The 27,798-nt window shown below is 41.3% G+C and overlaps 1 protein-coding gene across 1 annotated transcript in view; it reads right to left on the bottom strand.

Moving 5' to 3' along the window:
- ltbp1 (latent transforming growth factor beta binding protein 1) overlaps positions 1-27,798 on the bottom strand; it is a 138,689-nt gene that overhangs the window by 100,109 nt on the left and 10,782 nt on the right. Inside the window, 1 exon segment of the mRNA XM_076743220.1 lies at positions 10,127-10,463. Within this exon segment, the coding sequence (XP_076599335.1) occupies positions 10,127-10,463 (337 nt within the window).

The raw sequence follows: 27,798 nt of genomic DNA, 5'->3' as shown, positions 1-27,798 counted from the left end.
TAGTCAAGTGACAATCTCTGGGGCTGGAAAAATGAAGCCAATGCAGAAGCTCCAAAAACTGCAGTCCCTCAGATGGTCACTTGAGGCGTGCTCCAAAAGCAAGTCAGTCTCCATTATCTCCCGTTTAAAATGGCCAACCTTACAAAGAAAGAAACATGTTTACAGTCTGGTACAAAAAACGGTTTTAGTCTCCATAGCTATTATCCTTGTTGACAGACAACACCCCACAATATGGGGTTGTCTTTTTATATGGCTCGCTGGTTAAAATAATATTAAGGCCTAAAGTTATTCTTAATTATGGGTATAGCCATTTTGAGTGACAGCTAGGTGCTACCTTTCAGCAAACAGGCTTCCTTTGCCACACTCCACCTCTTGGCCCATTTTCGGATTAGCTGGGAGTTTGGCAGAGTACAGCGCTGCCAAGATGGTGACAACCAGAGCCACTGTCACTGAACTTCAGAGTGACCCTTCACAAACTTGAACACAGAGACATTACTCATGGAGACTACCATGTTTTATACAGTCTATAATTTCGGTGCGCTCATCATTAGCTTCAAGCTTCAAGCTATGACACATCTTGGAGCCCCTTTTCAGAGACAAGTCTTTTCTTTTACTCAGTTCAGTTTGACGTTTCTTTGTTAGTGACAAAACGCCAAAGTAGCTGCTTAATGCCTGTTGTTTGTTTGATACCTCTCACAGTATCTCTCTCTTTACTGGGTGTTGTCAAGAAATGTGCAGAGGAGAAATGTGTATTGATAACCAATGACAATTGCCTTCTTCTTCTTCTTCTGTTGAGTTTTATAGTGGTCGGCATCTAGAAGTGTTGCACTACTGCCATCTGCTGGATTGTAACAGCTTCTAAGTGACTATTTACAGTGTCCACCCAAAGTGATCCCATTCACGACATTGTCATTCCATAACCCAGACCCAATTCAATTGTTGCCTGGTAGGCAAAGGTGTGTTTTGAAACAACTGGACATTGTGCATTTCTGATTTTTGTCAAGCATGTGTACTTGCATACCGGTTATGTTCACCCTTCTTTATAACATTTTCTGGTAAATCTTAAAGGCACATTAAATTGTGAAAGTTTGGTTACAAGTAGCCCTGTGGAGTAATGTTTCCATGAGTGAGCCCTTGTTTTGTTTCCAAGTAAACATAGATATAAGCAATGCAGGATTTGAAACTTAAAAAATTTTGGCTTTGCAAAAAAGAAATGCATTTGTTTGCCTTCAGGGATAAACCCAATGTATTTTGATGAGAAACCATAAATGTCAGCAGATTTTTTGGTCAGCACAAACAGCTTTTTTTTAACATATCTGTGCATGTGCAGATCAAATAAACAAGATACATTTGGTTGACTTAGAGGTGTTGGTCATCGCATCTTTTCCCCTTGATCAAAGCCAGGCTAGCTGTTTTGCCTATGCATAAGGCAACTAGGAGATTCAGTCATACTATACTAGTAGTGGATCATACAGCCTGGAGTCTCAAGCCTAAAGCAGAAGTGAGAAGCAGGCAGCAGAGGTCTGGTAAGTACACTTCTTTCTCCACACCCCCAGATTCTTTTCATTTTGCAACCTGTAGGCCTAATCTTCTGCCCCTATTGACACTGTCTCAAATGACATCATTTGAGGCAATTTCTTAGATTTCACACAGCTCTCTCTGGAGCCACAAAAGGCTTTATATAACTTTTTTCACATATGTAGTAGTACTTCCCAACAGCTGTAAACGTACTTTGATGTCTGAAGTCGGTGGAGTTCCCCTCCAACTGACATCAATCTTCTCATAACAATCTCAGAGATACAGGAAATACATGTGTTTTGAAAAGTGCTGAACTTCATCACCGTGAGGTGAAATACTTTCTGAGTTCTCACCTATTAAGTCTCAAACTGATGACTGCCGCTGTAGTTAAGGAATAGGCATGTGGACACCTTTGATGCTTCATTTCAATCCTTATTTTCATTTTATTTTTATCATTATTATCAAGTGGGTTTTATTCTTTGTCTGATTTTACATTAATTGTCAGAGCCTGAGCATACTGATTGCAAACTGCATTTGAGTACACTTAATTTACAGTGCGAAAGAATTACATACTAAAAACAGTCCAAGAAATAGTATGTAGTATGCAGTTGGGACCCAACTATGATGTTCTTCTCTGAAGACAGGTGCAGCTCAACACCTACCCAACCTCTACAACTATATTGATGACACATGTTGTTTATGCTGCTTCCTATTACGGTTTCTTGCTGCAGTGACACAATTTCCTCATCAAAATCAAAAAAGTTTTAATTGATCTCTTGTTATTCTGCATCTTTGGACTACAGGGTGTTATAAATGAATAGGTGCCATTTATCACTACCTATCTGTCGAAGCTGTCACGTCCCTCCATCTGACCCCGATATGTGGATATTGCAGGTTGTTTTGTCAATGATGCAGAATTCTATGCCAGTCTGGAGTTTCTTGTCATATTTACAGCAAAAAGGTGAAGCAGTAAGGAATTTCAGTACTGATTAATGAATACTTCTATCGAAGCTTGGTCCTAAACATGGCAAAAACAAAGATCTTTAAACCTGAGCTGTGAGACAGAGAGAATAGTGGCAGCAAGAGAGAAGTTATAAAAATAAGATCTCATTCCAGTCTCAACAAAATATCTGGCATGACCAAGTACATTGGCAACGACTGAGCCATTAAATGAAAAAAGTAAGAGAAGAGTTTGGATAGTGTCTAAGGAATGGTTACAAGAGCTTGCTAGTCTTAAATATCAGAGAGGAGATTTTACTAATTTCTACTAAACACATCGGTGAGTCAGGGTTGAGGGAGCGAGGTGTGTGTATAGGGGGTGAATCTGTTCAGTCTCGGCCTTGACTGCTCTGGCCGCAATCATAATCCACCACCGACCTCTACACTCTAGTCGTCCAATTCCTCTTCCCCACGAGAGCTGACATACTCTGGTCTACTGTAATGAACCCACTGAACCTCAACAGAGCCCTCTCATGTATTAGCAATGTTGCAACTGACGCAGGCAGACTGCAGGGACAGAAAGGAAGAATATTTTTGCACTGCATGTCAGTGCTTTGCTCTGGGTAACTGACTGTATGGGGGTCTGAAGGGATCAGAGAGAGACTCCTACCAGTCAAAACTGGTATTGCAAATTGAGATAATGCCTCTGGGTAAAAGCAAATATTCTAATCCAGAATTAACATTAAACCCCTTTACATGTGTGTTAGTCATGTCATCTCAGAAAATTGTTTTTGTGTAATTTTATCACTGTATACTACATACACAATTCTGTATGTGCACAATGTTGTCTGACATATCCATTTCACAAATCTTTGTTTTGTTTTGTTTTTTTTTTGGGGGGGGGGCTTTTCTAGCCTTTATGATGGAGATAGCTGAAGCTACGATAGGAAAGGGGGCAGAGAGAGAGAGGACGACATGCAGCAAAGGAGCCGCAGGTGGGAGTCGAACCTGCAGCTGCTACCGAGGACTGACAGTCCTCAATGCATGGGGCACACACCCTACCATCTGAGCTATTGCAATTTTTTGTTTGCAATTTTGACCATACTGTAGACTGCAGAGATTCTATTACTTATTGATTACATGGGATGTTTCCATTACTGGTATGATTATAGTGTATTCAGGTACAGTTAGTGAAATCAGTATTGAGTGTTGTCATGTTATATCCATTTGTAGTTTCAGCCTAATTAGCATAACAATGTTCTGAATTGTCATATTTTCAAAGTCTTGCCATTGGCCTAACATTCCAAAGCAGACCATCTTTTTATGTAAAAAAAAAAATGCCTCTAATGTAGTTGCCTCAAATGTGTTTTTTTACCATAATGTTGACAAGAAAAGTGCAATAACATTCAAATTAACTGTCCTTATTGAACTTTTATCTATGTCTTTAATACAAAATGTTTCAGAATGAAAAATTAAGCACATGCATATTGTGTTAAATTAAACCATTTGACCATATTGTATGAATATAATATTTGAACATTAAAGGGCTTATATATATCACGAGAAAAAAATTCAACACTACAACCACCCTAGAACTCCGTCAATGGCTCCCTTCCAGACAAAAAATGTTTCAGAAGCACTATTCTGAAGTGTCCCCCTGCCTATACAGTGTGTGATATCTATGAAAGATTATCTCTTGAATTATCTGCAGAACTGATGCACTGCAGTGGGCGAAGACCTATGCCAGAATGGACAGGAATTCAGTTTTCAAAACCTAAACTTTTTAATGTTTTGAAATTTTAAATCAAGTTTCAAAATTCAATTCGATCAGACGGAATTTGTATTATATGTTCAGAATTAGTATGTTAGGTTTTAAAACTTAAATAAGACAACAATTCTGCCTAGCTCTTTCCCGTGATTCTGAGGCAGAATATGGAATATGTAATCTATCCAACATGTTCTGTGTCTGCACCTTGGTCTCCTCCCAGTTGGACATGTCCAGAAAATCTCCAGAAGGAGGTCTCCTGGAGGTGTCCTGATCAGATTTACTTCTGGATGTCTGACCTCCTCACCCTGTCTCTGAGAGTGAGCCCAGACACCCTGTGAAGGAAACTCATTTCAGTCACTTCAATCCATGATCTCAGTTTCTCTATCCGTTTCCCATAGCTGTGAGAGTAGAGCTGGAACGCAGAATGACTGGCTTGGCTTCCTTTTCAACACTACAATCTGGAACACAAGAACACCTGCATTACTGCCAATGCTTCACCAATTCAATTGTCAATCTGTCTGACAACCCATTTTGATCACTTTGTTGAGGTCTTCCGTGATTAGCTTTGATAGAAGGGCAGTGAACTGCTCTGTAGGGATTCCTTTACTGGTATAGTCCTGAATAAAAATCTCCCTTTTTAAACTTTTGAAGGAAAGCTCATGCTACAATTCTGAAAAATTGAAAAGGTTTTTATTTCTACCTGTTTAAGAAACTTGGGAATGCATTACAAAGAACAGATCATTTGAGTGGTTCTCCAGGGTCAGAGACTCCTGTAGAAATAATTGGCCTTCTCTAGCTGCAATTCCATATCAAACAACAAGTTTTTACTTTTTTCCATTGGAAATACCATTTGGTTACTCTGAGTGGTCTTCTCCTTTTTCCCAATGTGTCATATGTGGAACCAGCCAATGTGTCAAACAACCAACATCATGACATCATTGAGTTGCAAAGCAACGACCTGATACTGAGAGCAGCTCTTTTCAACACTGGCTCTTGCTAAGACTTGGTTCTGCTTGGAGTAAAATAATCAGATTTCCAAACAGGATAAAGTTTAAGATTATAAATTTCTTCAATATTTTAAGCAAGGTTACTTTTTCCCCCCTCTTTTACAGGTTAAAGATAACAGAAAAGGAACAGAAGCAAAAGTTTGGGCATCCTGCATCGTCACTACTTATTAACTCTCCCTTTGGCAGGTATCACAGCTTGTAAAGGCTTTTTGTAGCCAGATTGGAGTTTTTCAGTTTTTGTTTGGGGGACTTTTGCCTATTCTTCCTGGCAAAAGGTTTCTGGTTCTGTGAGATTCTTGGGCTGTCTTACAAGCACTGCTCTTTTGAGGTGTATGCACAATGGCTGCGTAAATCATGATTCTTGTCTGTCAGGAACGTTATGGTTTGGATTTACTCTTTTGAAGTCTGTTAAGGCTAAAGGAGATATTTTTTACAATTAAAAAATACTAATCAGGGTCTCAAAAAATCCAATGTCCTTGTATAGATGCTCTGAAATCACACTTCCTCATGGGTTCCCAAAATCTTCTAGTTCTGTAAGACCAGTATCATCATCCTTTATTTCCTCTTACCTCGCCTTTCCATTCTTTTCAGCCTGGGCCTCTACCCAGGTAACTGTCTTAAAACCTCACCAATATCTTGAATGCTGCACTGGAATATATCCTCCAACTACAGTGCAGTGCTAAGTACAGGGCAAACATGACCGCAGTCCTCCCCTAGCCATAACCAAGTAGTTTTGTGTCTAGACCCACTCAAACCTTAACCACGACGTGGTAGATGAGAAAAATCCTGTACAGTACTCTGTGACAGCTATTTGTAAGTGTGACTTTGGAAGGCACTGAAAAATTATGTCATCCCAGTGCAGCAAGTTGAAAAGTTAGAGCACTGGAGGTCAGAAAAAAGCAGTTGAGTTACTCTTTAAATATAACACCTAAATTAAATAAAATCCATAATGAAAAAGGAATATTTTGTTCACCATATCATAATCACTGTGGCTGCCAATTTACTGAGTTTTTAATTTTTTTTTTTCATTATTGTAGTGTCGTATTTCTCCACAGAAACCTGTGGGGATCCTTCTTCCCTGTCGTGTCTTGTGTTCCCCCTCTCCTTCTGTCTCCTGTCTGTCTTCGCTGTGTCTGTGTGGTGTGTATGTTTCCCTGCAGGGCGTGGCTGACAGGTTGGGCTTAGCCTCCTCCTCCCCTCCACTCAATCATTCAATCAAGACTCACCTGCTGCCACAGTACAGAAGCACCAGATCTCCACTCAGTATTCATCAAATCCATGATGAAAATATCCAAGTATATTTTTGCTCTTGCTCCTTGCTTGCTTGCTTGCCTGCCTTCCTGGCTCTTGTTTTTTGTTTTGGCTCAGGTGCCTTGCCCTCACCTGTCTCCATCCATACCCCTTCTGTCTGCGTCTTTGAAAGGACTGGATCTGCACTCGTCTGGCCTACTTCCACCCTCAAGTTCTCCTCAAGCTTGGAAATTCATTGAATCAACAATTTGCTTCTGTTCTCAGTCACAATTTAAGACTTTAAACTTGTCATCTCTGTTTAAGTGTGGCATTTAAGTGTGGGTCCTGTAAACTGCTAAACACAGCAAAAACTCTACAGTGAAAATTGGAAAATTCTCTCACTCCAACAGCTGTGTCAGGGTCTTAATGCAGGTCTCTCTCTAGTATCATCTTCTATTGCACCAACAGTATGACATCACCTTCTGCAGGCTATAATATTGTTTCATCTAACATCTCCATGACTGTCACACTCCCTCAACTGCCCCTCCTATTAGTCATGGAGCTCTTTGATTTAGAAAGACAGGGGACCATTCTCTCTTTATTTCTGTCAGAGTGCTGCTCTGACAACACTACTAACTTTGCTAAACTTATGATTTCCTTAGCTGATGTCAGATGGCAGAACTTGAAGCTGGACCCACTTTATCAGAAACATTCAAACCACCTGTGTTATTTGTACTTGCACTTGTAGTGAGCCATAATATTCCACAGCACCTTTCAATTTCACAAGATATAAGCCAACTGAAATGTTAAATCAAAGTTCATTCAATATTTCATCAGTGCTTTCTCATCATCACATTCCTCACACCTGGAGCACAGAGGAGAGGGCCAGACTGTAACTGACGAAATGATCATCATTGGCTGTAGAAATCCAAGATGACATCAAATAGCATTAAAGAACTGCAAATCAAAGTGTCAATAGTTTTTAATAATAACTGACAACACTGGGCATGTATCACCATGTACAATTTCAGGTATAGTTTTTGTGTGTAAAATGGCTGCAGTGAGCATAACTGTGCCGTCAGGCTCACAGAGCACACTGGAGACACTGCAATGGCTGCCGCATACACTCTGACTTCTCCAGTCAACTCACCCAGCACAGCTTTAGCACATGTGCATATGGATTGTGCAAATTAGCAAAGTCTGGAAATTAAGTTAATGACAGCTCTCACAACAATCATTACACTCCATACTTCATAGCGTAGAGTTGTGGCCACAAACGCAGCAGTCGGTAGGTGGTCTTATACAGCCATTCAGGGACGCTGATTATGCGAATGATAGAATCTCATGAAGGCACATTTCCTCATGAACCGGTGGCATTCATCAGGCTGGAACAAGCAATTTAGAATAACTTTGCGCAGTTAAGAGGGCTTGCTGAATCCGACTTGGAACACTTGTATGAACAGGGCCCACAGGACAAAGTCAGAGGGATTTAGGATAATACGAAAATGTGCTTGAATAAGTCTCAATGTTTTCAAAATCACCGTAATTGGTGTATGTTAGGATCTGTTGTTCTGGAATATTGACAACATTTTCTCAAGCATTTCCTAAAGACTTTCCTGGCCAGAAAAGAGATGTAAGCTGCATTTTACCTACACACTATGACCACACAAATTGTATTAACCCCCCTCCAAAATTATACTGTGACATTGTTCAAATGACAACTAAAACTAATTTAGTGTGACACTGCATGGAAAGTTTCCCAGAAGGCAAAAGAAGTACTGCGTACCTAAAACAGACAGAGGTTTTTGACATAGCACATATAACATATAAAATTAGCCACCAAAACACTGGATCATCTATGTAGCTATAACAGCCAAATAATGGATTTAACATCTAAAACCTGTTGAATTTCCGCAGATTTTAGGCAGATTTGTGATAAAAATGAAACTCGTTCACTCCACTGCTTGTGCACATCTGACTGAACTAATGAGAAGTTCCTGACATGGGGATTATTGCCCTATTTTTTTATCCTATCAGATGACAAAACTTCTCTGTAGCTTGAACCAATGGGAGACTAGCTCCCTGTGAGAGATAAATCCCGTCTGCAAATTGAGAGCAGCTTTCGAGGACACAGATCTGGTAGCAATTACTTGTGCCTGTGCAGGGCATAAAAAACCCTCTGGACACACATTTTACACAGTGCATGTAAAACACAGCATGTGAAATGCATTCTTTAACATTTTGAATATCATTAATCAATATCAAAGACTCGGTTGATCTGTGCCAAAATTACTGGACACCGTGTTGAATGATATTGGAAGTGTCCTCCTACATGTGGCTGTAACACTGAGAAGAAAAGCAGAGATCTGATCTGAGGCTATATTCACCGATTGGACCTGTCAAGGCGTTGGGTTCATTTTTACTGTGACTAATGCCACTGCACATTGTTCAGCAATCTGCTGCAGTGACCGACATAACAAACTAAGTTAACCACAGCAGGAGTTAGTGGCATTTTCACTCTCCTTATGAAAGTGCCAAGAGATATCTGACCTATATTACACTGATGGTTGGTGATAATGAGAGTGTACTGGCCATAGTCTTCACAGTGATGGATCTGAGTTAAAATAAATATATATTCATACATATACATATTCACATATATTGCCTATGCCTATATCAACAATTGTGTAGCTGGCTTGCAGGCTTTACCATTCTTCCGATTCTGTAAAAGAGTCAGCATGGTATTAAACACTAGGCTAGGGTAAACACTTTATTTGAAGGGGTGTGCATAAGACTGACATGATGCTGCCTTAACCATGACATGACATCTGTCATGAACATGAAGGAGTCTTTATGAATGTTTATGACTGTGGTCATTAAGTGTCCTTGGTCAATTATGTCATTTTGAATGCAAAGTTGATATTGTTTGAAATGTCTTTGTTATGGCAAGCCAAGATGAAATAACCATAAACATGCAATAGCAGGCCTAACTATCCAACTTACAGAAAACATTTAACTGTATGTGTTAACGTAACATTAAACTGTCATATGTGGTTGGTTTTGATATCAGCTGTCATGAAATAATTAAATAATGCTTATTCAGCATCCTGATGCATACATGAAGTGTTACTAAAGGATTACATGTTTTCATCTTTCAAATGTGGGTTACAAAGAGTATTCATTATTGACCAAATACAATGTCAGGGAAGGGTATAAGCTAAGGCCTAGATAATTTCTTATTTTGAGATGCCAAAGTGATACACGCTGAGTGCGATGTGTGCATTGCCACTAAAAGCTATGGCTTATCAGCTCATCTGTTGGTCTGTTGCTGTTGTGAGGTAAGTTATTTTCTATGCATGAGAAAGCCTTTCTGAAGTACACATATAATTTTGTCTTTGAAGAAGAAAGTGCAGACTATGTGACAGCCCCATCAGTTTGACATCCCTCCACAACTGATGCATGTCTACAGGTCCTGTGTGTGTACAAATGTAATTTCCCCAAGCAGGACTAGTAACTCTTCTTCAAGATATGTCTATGGGTTCCAGTGACCTTCTCCAGGAGTCAACTCGTGAAACTATGTGAATGTGAAGACGCATGGAGCTCAGCTGATTTAAATCAAATATTTCAATTTCAAATAAAGGTTGAATCAAAGCACAGTACTTACTGCTGCTGGATGTGCTGCTGGATGTAATGTGGTCGCACATGCTGTGGGGCCGGCTTGACAGTTAGTTTCATCTGGGCCATGTTACTTGGCGGAGGGGGGGCAGAGGCATAACCATTGGGAGACCCTTGCTGAGGTATGGGCCGCTGGGGAACCACATTGTGTCCATTAGTGTGTCCAGTGGTGTGCCCGTTGGTGGGTCCATTCCCAGGCGGTGCTGGAAAGGGGGGTGTGTGCGGCGTCTTCTGTTCGCATGCCTTCCCATTTGAGCCAGGCTTGCAGACACAGAGCTGGGGCCTGAGGCACATTCCTCCATTCTGGCATTGAGGGATACAATTGGCTACAACACAAAACCAAGGCAGAGCAGAGAGAAAGAAGAAGAAAAGACAGAGGAAGGAGAGACAGACAGAGAATGAAAATGAGTGATGATGGTAAGAGGTCATACTGGACTTGACTGTTCATAATTTTAAATGCACATTCTGCCTCATTTATTTATGTATTGCATGATATCTACAACAAGGTTAGAAGGTTAGAAGGAGTATGCTTCTCAAAAAATAGATATATCATCACACATTAAATTTAGAGCTTTAGGTGTGCTTTCACACTTAATTGGCATGATTCAAACAAACTCTGGTGTATCTGCCATTTAAGATTTAAGACCAAGCACCAACACTATGACTGCCTGACATCGTGGGTTGATACTTACACAACATTATTTATGACATAGAGGGTCCACTTGCAGTCTTGACTAATAATGTTTAGGGGTTAAATTGAGATGTGTGCAGATGGGGAGTCCTTGTAAAAGGAGACTGGGGAGTTGGGTATGGGTGGGGTGGTTTCCACGGCAGAAATAAGTTACAATAAAAAATGTAAATATTGTGTTGGATGTTAGTTGTCCAGAGTAACAATGGCACTGTTTCTGGAAAGAGATGTGGCTGTTCAATTTTTTTAAATGTCAGTTTCTTTTAATGCAGTTGATCTCTTTGAACTAAATTCCATTCACTTCATTGTACTGGTGCAGCTTTAGAGACAGGTATCTCAAATTAAATCTAAATGCCAAGATGCCACTAGGGAGAAGCATTAACATTTTAATTCTTATTGTGTCACTGTTGGTTACCACGGCTATTTATTTTTGTATTTATTATTAATTTTTGTATTAATTTTTTTTTTTCTTCAACCATACTTTTTTGGATCACTTCTACTCACACATTTTTACAGACACATCATTCCAATTTTCCAATGTACAGCAAATGTGTGTCATGGTGGCTATTACTTTTCTTTTTCAATATCTGTTACAGTTATTGAGATACACAGTTTTTACAGTGATAGTTTTTTGAATGGGTGTCTATGGGTTATCTCATAATCATAATATCTCACATACAATACCTGCTGAAGTAATCATATCTTGTACACAGGTGCCCCATGGCGGTGTGCTCAACATATTGGCCCCACAGTATAAATAAACTTTAACTGCTAGCAAAGCTATAAAGTCACCACTGCTTGTAGCTGAGTTCATCTAGTTGCATACAAATTAAACATACTGAACTGATATTGTATCCTAGAAGGTCAAGATCAATAAGCCTAAAAGAATTTTCTGTAAGGTAATCATCTTGTGGGTCAAAATTGTGTTTTGTTGATGCTTGTTGAAAGAAAAGGTGGTTGGCGGAAAACTGACCTGTCACCAGAGCATATTGTTAGAGTAATGATGCAAAACGTTGTAGTCATAGAACATTTGGCACTCCCCATTAAATAAAAGGTGTAAAACATTATCACACTTATCACAAATCTGTCTACTGTGTAATACCCTCACATTGTTTCTAAATAGGTACTATTGTAAGTGGTAAAATTAATTTAAAAAAAGTTCACCTCCATGAAACCCAAATGCACTGCCAATGGCGGATATGTTTTTTATTTGCATTGAGTCCATGGTTCAGGCAGAAATTCTTGTTCATAAAAACAGACACATCTTCACAGTAACTTATAGGCAATAGCACAATAAATTGTGTTTTTATTAGTATGCTTACACCTGCCTTCTTTCTTAATGTACATTAGTGATTAGATAAGCTTACAATAATGTCACTACTGCAAATTTTTAGCAGCAAACTGTAAACTCCCTGTCAAAATCCACTTGCCATAAAAAATATTGTGATTCTCCAGAGGAGATATTTGGACTTAACCTGAAAATAAAAATGTACCTGCAGCTTTGATGGTGCTGAGCATGACCGCTTTGTTCCCAATGATATCACTGTTTTAGAATCTGTGTGCAACAACTTACCTGTTGGTTAATAAGGCCACCATAAAATCACAGTGCCACAGCTACTTAATTAAAGCTAAAAAAAAAAGGAACACATTCTAGATGTGGGCTCCAGCCCAGTTTAACCCCCGCTCAAAAGTATTTAGTGAAAAAAAAACAAGAGTGGTGAGAGAAATGGTAAATGGTCAAGCCAATTGCCTCACGTCAGTTTCAGGCGGTTCACTAACAAACAGGTGGAGAATTGTCTTGTGTAAATAACAGACAGCTGGTGAACAGAGTTGGTAATCTCCCATTTAACTTTAAATCCATCATATTATTGCTAAAGCTTATCACTTCAAGTGATCTGAATTAGGACCTCCAGGGTTGAGGGCTGTGAATCTTAACATTCACTTCTGCAGTGCTGTAAATGGCAGAGGTGGTAGAAATGAGGATGAGAGAACATTCATGCATCAAACTATGTGCTTCAGCAGACTGGAAACTGCACCAGGAGAAGAACTGATGAGGTCTGGATCCCAGTTACAGTTAGAGCTTTTTCATAAGGCTGACATTTTGACATAAAGCAGTGGTGCTGGAGACGTTTAAATTGCTGCGCACAGTTTACACTGCTTTTGTTCAGCCCTGCCTTATGTTCACAACTAGGACTGTCAGCTTTGGTTAATTCTCAATAACCTGACACCCATAAACCAGTAACTAACCAGTTAATTTTGAGCTGAGGAGCATACTGGACTGCATCTCCCACTCAGGGTTTCCATTTAAAAAAACTGGTGCCAGTCCATGTGTCGTCCACATTTTACTGCAAGGGTGAATTCCCAGTTTTCTTGCTGTCATACAGTATCTCTTCAGAGCCCCACACATTTCACATTTTTAATAACCAACTGCTCTTAATCTGAAAAGTAACTAGTAACTAAAGCTGCCAGACAAAATATGCTGAAGTCAAAAGTACAATGTTTGCCCCTGAGTGTGTGTTCTGATGAAAATACAGCGCTTTAACACGCTGTTTTTAAATGACAATCAATTAGTGTGGACATAACCTCAGATAATAATTTCATCACTGTGAACATAGGTTCATCACCACCAGAAACCCCTTTCACATCGTCCCATTGTTTTCCCATTGCCATCTGATATGTTGTTAATATGCACGTATAGACTGTTGCTGCTTTAAGATTATCAACTTTAAAGCCTTTAATCGGGACCTTCAGGATTCAGGGTTGGGAAGCAGTATGTCTTGGCTGTGTGAAAATTTGTTAACACTAGTTGAGAAAGTGCAGAGCTGTCCACAGTATCATTAGGCCTTCAGTCAGATATCAAACAATGTGAGATGCTTATTAGGTTTATTTGATTTCATTATCATAAAACAATGTCCACATGACACACTCATCCAAACCAGCAGTCATATTTACCATAACTGGCCAAATAAGGGGCATTATACTTGGAAGGAGACTTTTCTCTGACAGGTTTAAACCTCAGCAACAAGCACCATCCATATTTTATCAGATTCTTTTCATGTAGAAACAAGATATATTTGTGATTATGCTGGGTACAAGTAATATTGTTTAAACTAGACCACAAGCACATGTCTGAGGTTTAACTGAATTCAAAATACAACTTTTTTTCACTATCAGCCATACAGTATTGAGAAAAAAATACAACAAAAAATAGCCCCAAAACATTAAAAGTATTTTCCCACTAGCTGTTAGGGTTAACTAGACACAAAGAACTTTAACGAGTAAAGCTGTACTTTCCATGGACATTTAAGGAGTCATTTTGCAATTAACTGAAATTTTGAGCATATGTGTATCCTGTGTGTGATTGTGTGTGTTTGTGCATGTCTACAAGGAAATGGACAAAAAGCCTGGAATTATACAGGACACTGTTCTCCCAAGACAGATTATCTGGGCATCCATTTATCAACTCCAAAGCCTGTCTCACAAACAACAGAACTTTACAGACTCTACAGCAACACACACGTGCACATGCAAGCTTAGATATGTTTGGTTGAATGATGCAAAGCAAGTTCATAGCAGATAACAGACACACATCTGGACCTTCCTCTGACTTATTCATTCCTCAACTAAGTATAACATTCGCTTAATAGTAACCTTACTAATACTAGAAATACTAAACCCTAATCCCCCGAACCTAATATGTTTAAGAAGTGAGTTTTTTTCACTCCCCAAAGGTTCCCACAAAAACAGAGGTACTTGAACATACAAACACTTGCAAATGGCCCTCCTTCAAACGTGTATGTGTGTGCCAGTCTGTTTACACCTGAAATTAACATACATCCTGATTGATTGAATCACAAATGGAGATCTCAAAGTACAAGTGTGAATGCACCCAAGATGCATTAAGATTTTGTCACTCAGATCACAATAAGAGGTTATCTGGAATGCATATGGCCACATTCTTTTTGTAGTGTGTGCACTAATGTGTCCTGGGCTATATTAAAGGTCCACCAACTCAACTGATGTCCTCTACGGAAGTAGGCTACACACAAAACACGCTGTCTGATTTCCATTTGCTTCACTGTATAAAAAAAAAAAATTATGTCAGGCTCTCTTATCTGATAAACACAGTCTGTTTTTCACCAATGAATTAGTAACAGCAATATCCTCTGACTCCCTTAAAAACATATAAAAAAAATAAATAATGGTACACTTATGATGCTTTTAATTTTTCATTTTCAAGTTTCAAACAAATAATGGTCAATAAGCCACTGAGCCACTGGCCAAATTGTGGGCTCCTCATATTTTTTCATGATAAAGCTTTGAGAAGCACATGTTAATTAAAGCCTGAGGGGGGTTTTGGGGTAATAGGATTATTTGGATAAATTCAGAGTGTAAACAACTCTGAGGTAGGTTTATGCCTATCATCCTACCTAATGAATGTGATATCTCACTCCAGAACTCTGTTATCTCCCCACACTCCCAAAAACAATGAAACAACATCCATTACACCTGACCACACATAAAACAAGTGTCTGGATTGTAACTTAAATTTATGTAGTTTGGCAGGAATTATATGTGTGCCAACAGCAGAGCCAGAAGCAAAAAAAAAGAGGTTGGCTCTCTACCATGGCAACAACTGGAGATCTTTCCCTCCAGAGCAGACAAAGGGGCAACAGCTAGTTTTTGTTTTTGGGCTGCAGCAACAAAAGTCTTCATGTCAACTACTTCTTGTCTAAAGTGTGTTTTTTACCTGCCAACATTTAGGAGCTGTTTGAATTGAGTTTCAACTGATACACTGTCACTGTTAGCCAAAATGTATGAAAGAGGACAACATATCATTGATGATAAAAGTTAAATTTCACAAATACAGTAAACCAGTAACCAATACATGCTGTTGTCATATCAGACGCTATTTCCGTTACAACTGAGAACACCATGTGAGCCTTTGAGAAGAGACTGTCCAAAAGTGTACTGTGCTATCCTCACTGCACATCACTCCTCAGTATGACGGGTGTATACGGAGGCCTTGCCTTTGAGTTCTCAACAGGTTTAAACTTTCCTTTTGCTTAAGTGTGACCTTGTTTGTTTGAAGCACATACCAACACGGAGAGTCATGTTCTAGAGTGGAGCATCCAGCCCCACAAGCTGGCTTGAAAAGCTCTAATGCAGGGGTGTCCAAACAATGGCCCGTGGGCCAAGTGCGGCCCATGATCCATTTTTAATTAAAATTTTTTAATTCTAAAAATATGCTGGAATATGGCCCACACATGAAACTTCTATGGCATCTGCGGTGTGCGCAAAGATGCAGGATGTGAGACTTGCACTGTATGCTCCACCAAGAAGCACTCTGTTCCAAGACAGTCCAGCTTAGCGATGTGATGAACACGGTTGTGAAAACGGTCAAAAATAATTCGAGCACAAGGACTCTACCACAGAAAATTTTAAACTTTCTTAACTGACGTTGATGCTGAATATGGGGACTTGCTCTACCATTCAGAAGTGTGCTGGCGAAGTCGCGGCTCTGTGCTTTGGCGTTTTTATTCTCTGAGATCAGAGATCGACCAGTTTTTGAAAGAGAAGACATGCATATGTGAGCAAACATTTTCTCTGATGACGCTGAACAAAAGCAGATTGACAACCAAAATGACTGACAACCATTTCTGTGACGTCCTTCGCATCTCAACCATCAAACTGACTCCTGACCTGCCAGCCATGTATATTCTTCCATATGTGGCCCTCAGTGAAAAAAGTTTGGACACCCCTGCTCTAATGCAACTTAGCAATGCAACTACATTGTGTCTGTGTACATGATTAACACTCGCACACCCTAAAGAACAACACTAGCACAATTCCTCCTCGCAGTCTACATCTGTCATCAGTTTCAATGTGGAAACTTTCCACCTGTAAGTTCTCCGACGGCTACGCCATTGTGGGATGCATTGAGTAGTTAATTGTGATATGGCATACACAGTTTTGATATCGAGATTTGCCCCATTGCAGCAAGTGCTTGCAGGTCATTATCTGTACTGTGTTGCTAGTTCCAGAAAGTTTTCTGAGGTTTGCCTGAAACTTGGTTCACTGTTCAAACAGAGATAACGGTTTCACTTGCCATATCCAATGCTACTTAGTACATCTGATCAGGCCAAGTTACAGAAGCTATCAGGTGTGTACGCTCACAGGAGCAACGCCATACTGAGATCCATTCTGAAAATCCACATTCTCAGTTGCCCAGGCTTTTACTTATAATTGGTTTTAGATATGCATGGATATAGGTTCATCCACATTGAATATTTTATAATACCAATAAAATCTATTATCACGCCATGAAACCAGAAAGTTGCATTGGGAAATTATCTTAAGCTGGAATCTTAGTAACACAGTTCTCTGCGATGCTAATGAGACACGTTAACACACGTAATTTAAGGAAATACTGTACATTTGTACCATCCACTCATGTCATGTCTTTTATGGATCAGCTTCCTCCATTTGGACACTTGGACACTGGTTGGCACAAGTTTTTGTGTCAATGTTCACCAATGTACTAAACCAATTAAACTTGCAATAGGATAGCTTTTTGAACAAATCTGATACATGAGTGTGACAGATGGATGGACACATGGAAATGCGCAAATTTCAGGGCATTAACAGCACAGTGTATATTCTCAGCAACCTTTGTCCAAAAGTGATGTGAAATTCAACATCTAATATCGGTTGAGTTACACCCCTCTTCCATAGAGTGATTACCTCAAAGATGATATCATCGCACCCCCTCCCCCAAGTTATGTTAGCATTTTGAAATAACCGTACAGTTAATTTTCCACTTTTGGCAATGCTTTTTTGCTTTCTTTTCCGACCAGCATAAATAGTTTTCATTTCCCCCACCCTTCTCTGGCCTGGAGCTGAGGCTGCCATCTGTTCTGCAAATAGTTTCTCTCTTTCTCTTTCTCTCTGACTGAGGTCAGCTTCATAAGAACTCTGTTCTGCGATGAGGGTGACGGACTAAGTGATGGTAATTTACTAGTTAGCTGGGGGGACAGGAAATAAATCAGTCATGCTGATGTCCTTGCATCTTTGATGAAAAGCTGGGTCTGGTGCTCAGGGAGCCCCTCCACACCCTCACTGAGGTTTTCTAGGGGTGTGCAACACTCAAAAATATTTTGTGTCTGTGTGGCTGTGTTCATGTGGTAGGGACTGAAAGAAGGATGCAGAGACTGGGAGGCATAATGATTTTCTTTGTGTCACTGCCTTAATGCAAGACCTTAAAATTCCAAAGTGAAGGAAAGAAAATTGCTCAGACTTTATGGGTAACTTCAACAGCCTGTTTAACCTTGCATGTGGCTGGGACAGATGTTGACTGAATTCAGAAGTAGGTAGCAGTGGAAAGATATGACATCGATATATGAGGTATTGAATTCCACATCATCTGAGTCACTGCTGGCCCTCAGAGGTCAGATTAGCTCTGATAAGACTGTCTGTTGAGAATCTATGGGCCTCACTAATCCTCTGGGCAAGTGATACACTTATCTTTCCACTAGCCAACAATGACGCTATAGAGACCCTATCATATTAAACATCCTAGTTATCCATAATAACACACTGAATCTACTTTGACTTGATTCCAGTGATCTATTCATCACAAGGAAAACACTTACACATACAAAAAACAATTCTCACCTATCAAGGACAATGCCACAGTTGATCGCGACTTGGTTTTATGGATGTTTACAGTGGACAGTTTGGGTTATAATTTTACTCTTTAGAATCAGCGTTACTGGCCACGTATTTAGACAGATAGCAGGAATTTGTTTTTTCATTGCTCTCAATGTACAGACATAACAGCTAAAAAACAGGGACAGTGAGAAAAGCTCCACAAATAAAGATAACAAGTATGTGAAAACATAGGTGTTATATAGCCTTTATAAATATATATTAGAACCAATGGACAACATAAATACAAAGTCTATATACAAGTCTGTGAGGTTCTGTAAATTGCAAACTATGGAAGCCACAAATAGCTGTGCTTGTCATTACTTTTTTCACTACAATTATCTCAAGATCATGGGTTAATTATTTTGTTTTCTCAAGAAAATGCGCTCTTTTATCTTGAAATAACGAGATAACGCGATTTCATGAGAAACCATGAGAAACCACGAGGTTGTTTCCTCTTATTATTCCTCTTTATTCCTCCTAATCTCATATTCAGAGATTAGGAATGCCATGCCAGCATTTAAAATGAAAATGTCAGATCAAGGAGTACCCATTATTGATGAGTGATTCAGAATGATCCATTTTCATTTATTGCTAAACCATAACAAGTTATAAATCATAACCATAACCAATACAAGTTAAAAAAAGGTTATGTCCAGGGTGTGATTGGTCTGCATATTTGCATCAATGAGTTTGTCTGCAGTCCTAACTGTCTGTTGCAGTCTGTTCCTATCCTGTCTGGGGGCTGATCCAAACCAGAGAACAGATTTGATTATTGCAGCGTAGAACTGGATCAGCAGGTCCTGAGGTACACTGAACTTCTTTAGCTGGTGGAGGTTGGCCCGTGTAATGACAAAGTCTATGTTGGATGCCCATTTTAGGTCCTGCGAGATACGGATCCCAGAAACCTGGAGGTTTCCACAGTAGAAACAGTGCTGTGAGTATGGTAATGGGGTGCCATGTGGGGGGGGGGGGATTCTCCTGTGCTCAGCTTCAGTTTGTTCTGACAGCACCAGAGGGCCAACTGTTCAACCTCCTGCCTGTGTCCAGACTCCATGAGGCCGATAATTGTTGTGTCCTCTACAAATTTCAAAGATGTAACAGATGGGACTCCTGAGGTACAGCCATTTGTGTAGAAGGAGAAGACCAGAGAGGAGAGTGCACATCCCTGGGGCACGCCAGTGCTGATTGTCATGTCATTTTCCCCAGCCTCACCTGCTGCCTCCAGTCAGTCAGGACAGTTTGCTGACACACTTTCTCTTGAGTGCAGTCAGGTAGGGTGAGGGGTTGGCAGGGGGTTCTGATGGTTGTTTGATGTTTGAGTAGAGCAGGTGAGAGGTGTGACAGTTGACTTATCAAACCTGTAGTAACACAAATTCCAGTCATCGACTAGTTGATGTGTCAATACAGTGTGGGGGCATAGTTTCCTGTAGGTGGTGATGTCCTGACAATAAGTTGTTTGTTGAGAACTTTTCAGTGTAGCACCTCTTTGCTACTATAGTATCTTTTGTTAGCATTTCTGGCCTGGGTTACAGACTCCTGTCCCCACCTCTGTAGGCCTCCTCCCTGGTCTGACAAAACTGTGTTTTTCTTTAAACCAGAGTTTACTGTTGTTGTTTATGCAGAACGTTTTAGTTGGCACACATATTTCCTCACAGAAACTAATGTGGGATGTCACAGTGTGAATTCCGCCAGGTCAGTAGGTGCAGCCTCAAAAACACCCAGTTACAGTGCAGTCAAAGCAGGCCTGTGATTCCAGCTTGGCCTCACTGGTACCTCTCAATCGATCACCGGCTTAGCAGATTTTCAGTTCTACCTGTAAGTCTGGAGAAGGTGCACAAGACAGTGATCAGAGTTCTAAAGCTGCAACGGGGAAAAAGTAATAGGTGTTTTTATTATGGTACAGCAAGGGTCCAGAGTGTTTTTATCTGTGGTGGGACACTGTCTGTATCTGGTAGTTCATAGCTAAAGTTTGGTCTTTTAAAGTCCCCAAGAGCAATGAGCAGGGAGTCTGGATGTTTATGCTCCATGTTTTCTGGTCGGCCAGGTGTTGTAACACCTCACTAACACAGGCCACGGTGAACCTTTTGTTGTTAAACATATTGAACTGCACCAGTTCCACCTTTTATTTGGTCTGCATTTGGGTTTGAATTCTGTTTTTTCCCGAACACCCATTACAACAGTACAAACTGATCAAGATGAACCCAGCAGACCCTAGTGGAAGAAATCCAAGACTTTTCCTCCACGCCTCTCAATTGTGAGTCTTTGCTTGGGTCAATCTACTGATGCTAAAAACAGACTGAGACTCTTAGAGGCACTACTCCTTGTTCTTTACTCTAAGCCCTGGTATTTGACATTACCTGATATTCTAATGGAGTAGGAGGATTACAAAACTAGGCTGAGAGATCAGATTTCTTCCAGTGTCTTCAACTCCGGCCCTGGCATAAGTTCCATTAGTCCTCTTTCAGGCCTGCTCCTCTCCTGTCAGCTCCAGTTCCTGAGTCAGCTAGCCCCAGTCCTGCTAGCCTCCGGTCAGCTCTGGTCCCTGAGCTGGCTAGCTGCAGCTCTGCTAGCCTCCAGCCAGCTCCAGCTTCCAAGTTGGCTAGCCACCGGCCTGCTAGCACCTTTTTAGCTCCAGCCCTTGAGTCAGTTAGCCAACAGTCCCTTGCCTGATTTGATCTGCGCAAGAAAGAAGCAGGGTTCCCAACGACGACACTCTTTGTCCTCATCGCTGCCCAGCTATTTGTCCTCACCACTGTCCAGCTCTTTGTCCTTACCACTGTTCTGCTCTTTGTCCTCACCACTGCCCAGCTCAGGTCCCATGGCCCAGCATCGCAGAGGTCCCGCTACCCAGCATCCCAGAGGTCCCGCTGCCATCCAGGTCAGCACCCCTCCATTTCCTGTGCTGCAATCATCTTCTGAGCCAGTGCTGCAGCCATCTCCAGACCCAGAGCGGCAGCCATCTCCACAGCCAGTGCTGCATTGGCCTCCAGTTCCTATGTTGCAGCTATTCCCTGAGCCAAAGCTGCCACAATCTCGTGTGCCAGAGCTGCAGTGTTCTCTGGGATCAGAGCAGCAAATGCCTTCAGTCCCTGTGCTGCAGTTGCCTCCAGTTCCTGTGCTCCAGCTAGTCCCTGAGCCAAAGCTGCAGTCATCTCTTTTGCCACAGCTGCAGAATTCTCCAAGACCCAAGCAGCTGTCTTCAGTTCCTGTGCTACAGCGATCCTCTGATCCTGAGCTGCAGCCATCCAGTAAGCCAGAGCTGCAGCCATCTCTAGTTCCTGTGCTGCAGCCATCTCCCAAGCCAGAGCTGTAACGATCCCCCGAGTCAGAGCTGAAGTGATCCTCTGACCCTTAGCGGCAGCCATTCCTGTGCCAGACTCCAGCCATTTTCTGAGCCAGAGCAGCAGTCATCTCTTGAGCCAGAGCTGCAGCGATCCTCTGACCCTGACCTGCAACCATGTCCAGATGACACTAACCCGCAGTATTCCTCGGGGGTTCAGTGGCCTGTTCTCCTGGCAGCACCATGTCTTTCACCAGCCTCCAGTCCTGCTGTCCCGTCGCCAGCCTCTAGTCCTGACTCCTGTCCTGTTATCCTGCTGCCAGCCTCAAGTCCTGCCATCTCGTCTCCCGCCTTTAGTCCTGACTGTTCCATCGCCGGGATCAGTTAATCTGCCACAGGACAGGCATTCGCCAGATGGATGGACAGTAACACAATTTGATGTCATCAGACAGGGACGGTGGAAAACTGAACAAATTGACAAAAACAGAAAAAGTACCATGGAGCACAGTACCAAGGCTGCTATCCACTGTGCCACCTTGCTGTCACCTTTCTTCTCTTCTAAATATGTTCGACTAACCTAAGAGTTTGCTAACAATCTGTCTAATTATCTGCCTGCTCATGTCTGTTGCAATTGCATTCCATAATCCCAGCAATTACTTATATAAAAACTGATAAAATTGATACAATCGATGGGCAGACTAAAGAAAATTAAACAAACCCTGGTTATAATAAGCCCTTTTTGCTTTTAATTCAGAAAAGGCACAAAATGGCAGCTTCATTATATGGCAAGAGACTCAAAGACCAGGGTTCAGGACCAACAGCGTCCTGAGACTAATGGGACACCATTAGACTTGAACAAAGATCTTCCCTGGGTCACCTCTGGGACTAAAGGGATTTTTGTATCACTTAGTAAATGTTAACTGAACCAAGTGCTGATAACAGCAGAGCGCGTCTTCTCATGCTGTTACTATCATTACAATTACTGGTTGGCTACTCAGCTTGAGACCTACAAAAAACATGTCATGCTAAAAACTGAAAACACGCAGTAAACTCACTATCATTGAGGCACACCCTATTTTTTATCTGATAATACCATTTTGAACCACAAATCCCTGTTGAAATCAGCAGGAAGAGAACGAGTTGGCTGGATGTGTTTGGCCAACAGATCAAAGAGACAATTGAGCTGATCGAGCCAAATGAGCTGACAGCGAACAAATCTGAACACACAGCGGGACTGAATACTGCAAATACTACACTATCACACTGAGCGAAAAACTCAATTTTGTGCCATATCAGCACAACATACAGCAGACCAGAGAGGGTGACTAAGGGAGAAATCAATAAGTTAGACCCACAGAAAATAATAAAAAATGTAAAATTCAGTGGTATCGGCTCACAGGAACTGGCTAACATAAATACGATGTCGGGTTGAATGAAGTGAAATGACACATTAGTAGTAGGTTTGTAATTTTTCACAAAGATTTGTTTCTTGTCAGGAAAACTTCGCTAATAATACCAGCCATCTCCTGGAAGTCAAAATATGTGACTTCTTCAAATAATTTTTTTGTATTTCTGTGGTATCTCATAGCTTCCATTTATGTGTTGCTCAGCTGTCTTCAAAAGTGGCATCTTCCTAATTTCAAAACCAGTGTATCCATTACAAAAATGGAAAGCCATTAAAATGAGACTGATGAAACAACAACATAGATCTTGTCAAGGAAAATCAGTCTCTCCCGTTGACAATGAGGTTGGCTAACACCGGAAAATACTGAGAGACATTACTACCTGCAGTGGGCCATTAGCTCTCACTACAGGAAATTATTCCATTGTTGGACAACTAATTCAGAGAGATTTTATCTGTAGTGGTCATTAAGTAAGAATGTGGACATCATCCAGACACAATACCCAGCGACAGTGGCGTCTTAATGGACTTGACTGCCCCATTTCCCTGTGAAATGAGGTGTCTGGCACATTGCTGAGCATTTACTGTGCCCCCCCTTTCACTTCATAACACCTGCATTCAGCACACCACCCTCCAGTGTCAGCGTTGCTGACTGACAAAATAATGAGCTGTTTTGGGCTTGGCCACTGGGCAATGAGCAGCAAACAACTTAAGTCAGCAAGTTGCCAGGTGCTCTTCTAGCAACACCCATAGAGAAAAGATCGGGGTGTTTAGTGGGCAGGAACTTCAGTTTTTTTTATGGCAAAACGTTACCATATATAAAAGTTTGTTGTCTATGGCCATGTTTTTCTATGTGGACATAAAAATGGACAGGGGTGGGTGAAAAAATCACGAGTTAATAAACTCGTATTACTCGTAAGTATTTTGTGAAGACTACGTACCCCATCATCCAGAGACTAAAATGAGCAGGGTGAAGCACTAATCCCAGCATTAAGCAGAGCAGCATTGTAACACATAACAGGCTGAGGAGGACAAAACACAGCAGAGTAAAGTCTATTAGCTTTGTCTTAAGTCATAGCGATCCGTACAAATATGGTCAGATCAACCTTGACATTGATCCTTGGTGTTAGCTTGAGACATCTCTACTGTCATCTAAGGTGTTAGTCCTGCATTATTACAGAACTAATACTATGATCCTGTCTTGTAGAGGGGCCTTCAATTTTTTAAGCCTGCATATACCCAGTTAGAGGAAGCTGTCGTCAAAACACCCATATTTTTCCCCTGCATTTTGGTTGCTTTCTCTCAGCAAAGTAAACTGAGGAATTCCACAAAGTTACAAAGACATTTTGTCTGCAAGATAACTATCATGCCTTCACTTCAGGCCGATTCAACAAAGCGCTATTCTGCCCTGCAATTCAATAATCCACCAACATTTGACTTCATCCAGTCTGGAGGAGTAATAGGAATGTCTCCTGATCATTTCTTCTGAATCCTGAGTTCTGTATAGCTGAATCACATGTTTTCAACTCTTGCTGCCAAGAAACGAAGCAAACCAAAACAATCTGTGCTCTATAGCAAGAAGTAGATGTTCAACATATACCTGTGTCCATGTTATTTATAGCAGGGCAGCACACAAGGAGCATTCCTGAATTATGCCATATAATGACAAACAGGTCATTGCTATCTGTGATTACCTGTGTCTTTTGAAGTCCTCTTAAACCATGATTAAAACATCTAAGAGTATTATGTGTGATAGTACAAAGCAGATGTTGCTTCAAAACTCAAGCTCAAGAATGATCCAAGTTCCAACTTGGAAGCTGTCAGCTTTGCCATTTCTTACTGTTTATTTTGCAGGTTAGCCTGTTGAATTAACCCAAGCCGGCTAATGTTGCTAGGTTCAATTGTAAGCCCACATGCTGGAGCAATATTGGCATATGTAATCCTGAGGGACAGTCAGAAAGTCCAAGAGAAATGGTGTGAACATTAAGACTAATTTGAAGCCAATTAAACAATGAAAGCATAGCAGGTTGGATGTGGGAAACTGTTTTTTCTGGTGTTGCTTACGTTACATTATAATGTAACGTAAGATAGGCTGGCTTTCATGTTGCGCAAAAGCCCCTTCTGCTCTTTGATCCTCACTGGTATGCTTTGCTGCTGAATGTGAATTTAACGCTACTTAATAGACATGCACCGAAGCTATACATGTGAAAAACACATGGTCAAACTGCAAGGAATGTTAGAAACAGTAGTTTATTTGCTTTGCTTGCACTCTAAGTCAAATGTTCTGTATAATCAATTTCTTCCCACTTATTTCAAAAAATGATTTATCCTTTTTTGAAATGTTTGTAGCTGTTGACATAACTCCACATTTGGGATGATGTTGGACTAACTATAACTATTTGCTGCATACAGGCCAGCACATCACTAAAGTTACCTGCAACAAGGGGCTATTGCCTGCCAGACCAACCCATCACAGAGGCATACTGTTGGCACACAATTTTCTTTGAGGACTCTTCATCAGAAGTACAGGTTTGTAGCCTTGTATATGGGGACTACTTTTGATATCAGCAATGAGCTATTGTAGCATTTCGTAGTTGTATACTCCCAATTTTAAAAAAGTTAGCTGTGTAGAAAAATTGTAGAAATATTGTCTTTTACTATTTGCAATTGAATACATGTCAAAAGGATTTGCAAATTATCGCGTTCTGTCCTAATGTACTGTGCATTAATATGTACTTTGTATTTGTGTTATGTCACATTTGTTGGGTTTCATAAAAAATAAAGAAATCTGTTACAGCTGTGCAAGCTACTGTGTCCCACAACAACTTGGTTGTTGGCACATCCACTGTTTCTTATGCAGCTCCTCTGCCCTGTCTAACATCCACAACAATAAAGACACCTCATCTGGACCTTGATGAGGTAAAAGAGGGCTGGATGCCACCTACAGACTCAGTCAAAGCTTATGAGAGTGTCAACAGATATGTTCTCCATCCATCCATCCATTCCCACCCGCTTATCCGGGGCCGGGTCGCGGGGGCAGCAGTCTGAGCAGGGACGCCCAAACTTCCCTCTCCCCGGACACTTCCTCCAGCTCCTCCGGGGGGACCCCAAGGCGTTCCCAGGCCAGCCGAGCGACATAGTCACTCCAGCGTGTCCTGGGTCTTCCCCGGGGCCTCCTCCCAGTGGGGCATGCCTGGAACACCTCCCTAGGGAGGCGTCCAGGGGGCATCCGGTACAGATGCCCAAGCCACCTCAGCTGACTCCTCTCGATGTGGAGGAGCAGCGACTCTACTCTGAGCTCCTCCCGGGTGACAGAGCACCTCACCCTAAGTCGTTGTCCAGGGTTTGGGTCGTCGGGGCCCCCGCCCACGACTGCCACCCAAAACACAAAGCACCGGCCCCTTCTGGTCCTTCCTGCGGGTGGTGGGCCTACGGGAAGGCGGGCCCACGTCGCTCCTTCGGGCTGAGCCCGGCCGGGTCCCGTGGGCAAAGACCCGGCCACCAGGCGCTCGCCTGCGAGCCCCAACCCCAGGCCTGGCTCCAGGGTGGGGCCCCGGTGACGCCAATCCGGGCGACGTGAACATCCTCGTTTTTTTATTATCCATAAGGGCTTTTTGAACCGCTCTTAGACTAAGAGCGGACTAAGAGATATGTTCTAAGTTACTCAAATGCCCCCCTATTTGTGGAAACTAATGCAGTCTGACTTAGTATTTGAACTTTTTCTTCAGTGGTTTTCCAGGCTCAGTGGCAGTCCTTGTCCATCTTAAGGCCCAGCCACTCCGGCATTAGAAAGCGTGAAACTGACGAGAGCCAGAGAGTCCAAAGAAAGGAAGCTATTATATCCTGTGGTATTATATGCTATTATAAACTGTGTTGCACATAACCATATGTACGTATACATAACCTTATCATAACCATGCGAATGAAATACCTACACAGCGTCTGTTTCTGGTTAAACAAAAAGGATCTCACTATTTAACAAAATTGTATCTCTGTAGTGATCACTTTCCATAATGTTTCAGACACTTAGAATACAATCTAAACTTGTCAGTGGCAAAAATAAACAGTCAGTGGAAGTACACTGATGGTGCGCAAACACTCCGAGGGATTATATTGCAGCGCGTTTTGCAGCTGACTGCAGCAGCAGTCTCACTCAATACTGGTCCAATTTCAAAAATTGTTGTCCCTATCAGTCATGTAGACGCAAAAACATGAGGAAATAGGGTCCATCAAAAGAGGCATTTGACTGGAATTTCTCTCATTTTGTCAAGGACAGGGAAATCTTCCAGAGCACGACTGACTGACATGTACTCCAACATGCACCTAAGCACAAAATTAACTGGTTAGTTACTAGTTAATGGCTGTCAAGCTATCGATATTGCAAAATTTACTGATACTGAGATCCCAAATCGATGTAAAATATTACTCACATATGCCATGATATCTTGACTGCGATATGAAAGACACGGAAGGCAATATACATACATACATACATACATACGTACATACATACATACATACATACATACATACGTATGTATATATGATTATCATTGATTGATAATCATTGCTCTTAATAAC

Source organism: Chaetodon auriga, chromosome 11 (genome assembly GCF_051107435.1).
Source record: "Chaetodon auriga isolate fChaAug3 chromosome 11, fChaAug3.hap1, whole genome shotgun sequence".
NCBI classification, from domain to species: Eukaryota; Metazoa; Chordata; class Actinopteri; order Chaetodontiformes; family Chaetodontidae; genus Chaetodon; species Chaetodon auriga.
The sequence above is the reverse complement of the archived record's forward strand: the minus strand, read 5'-3'. Positions and strand labels throughout refer to the sequence as shown.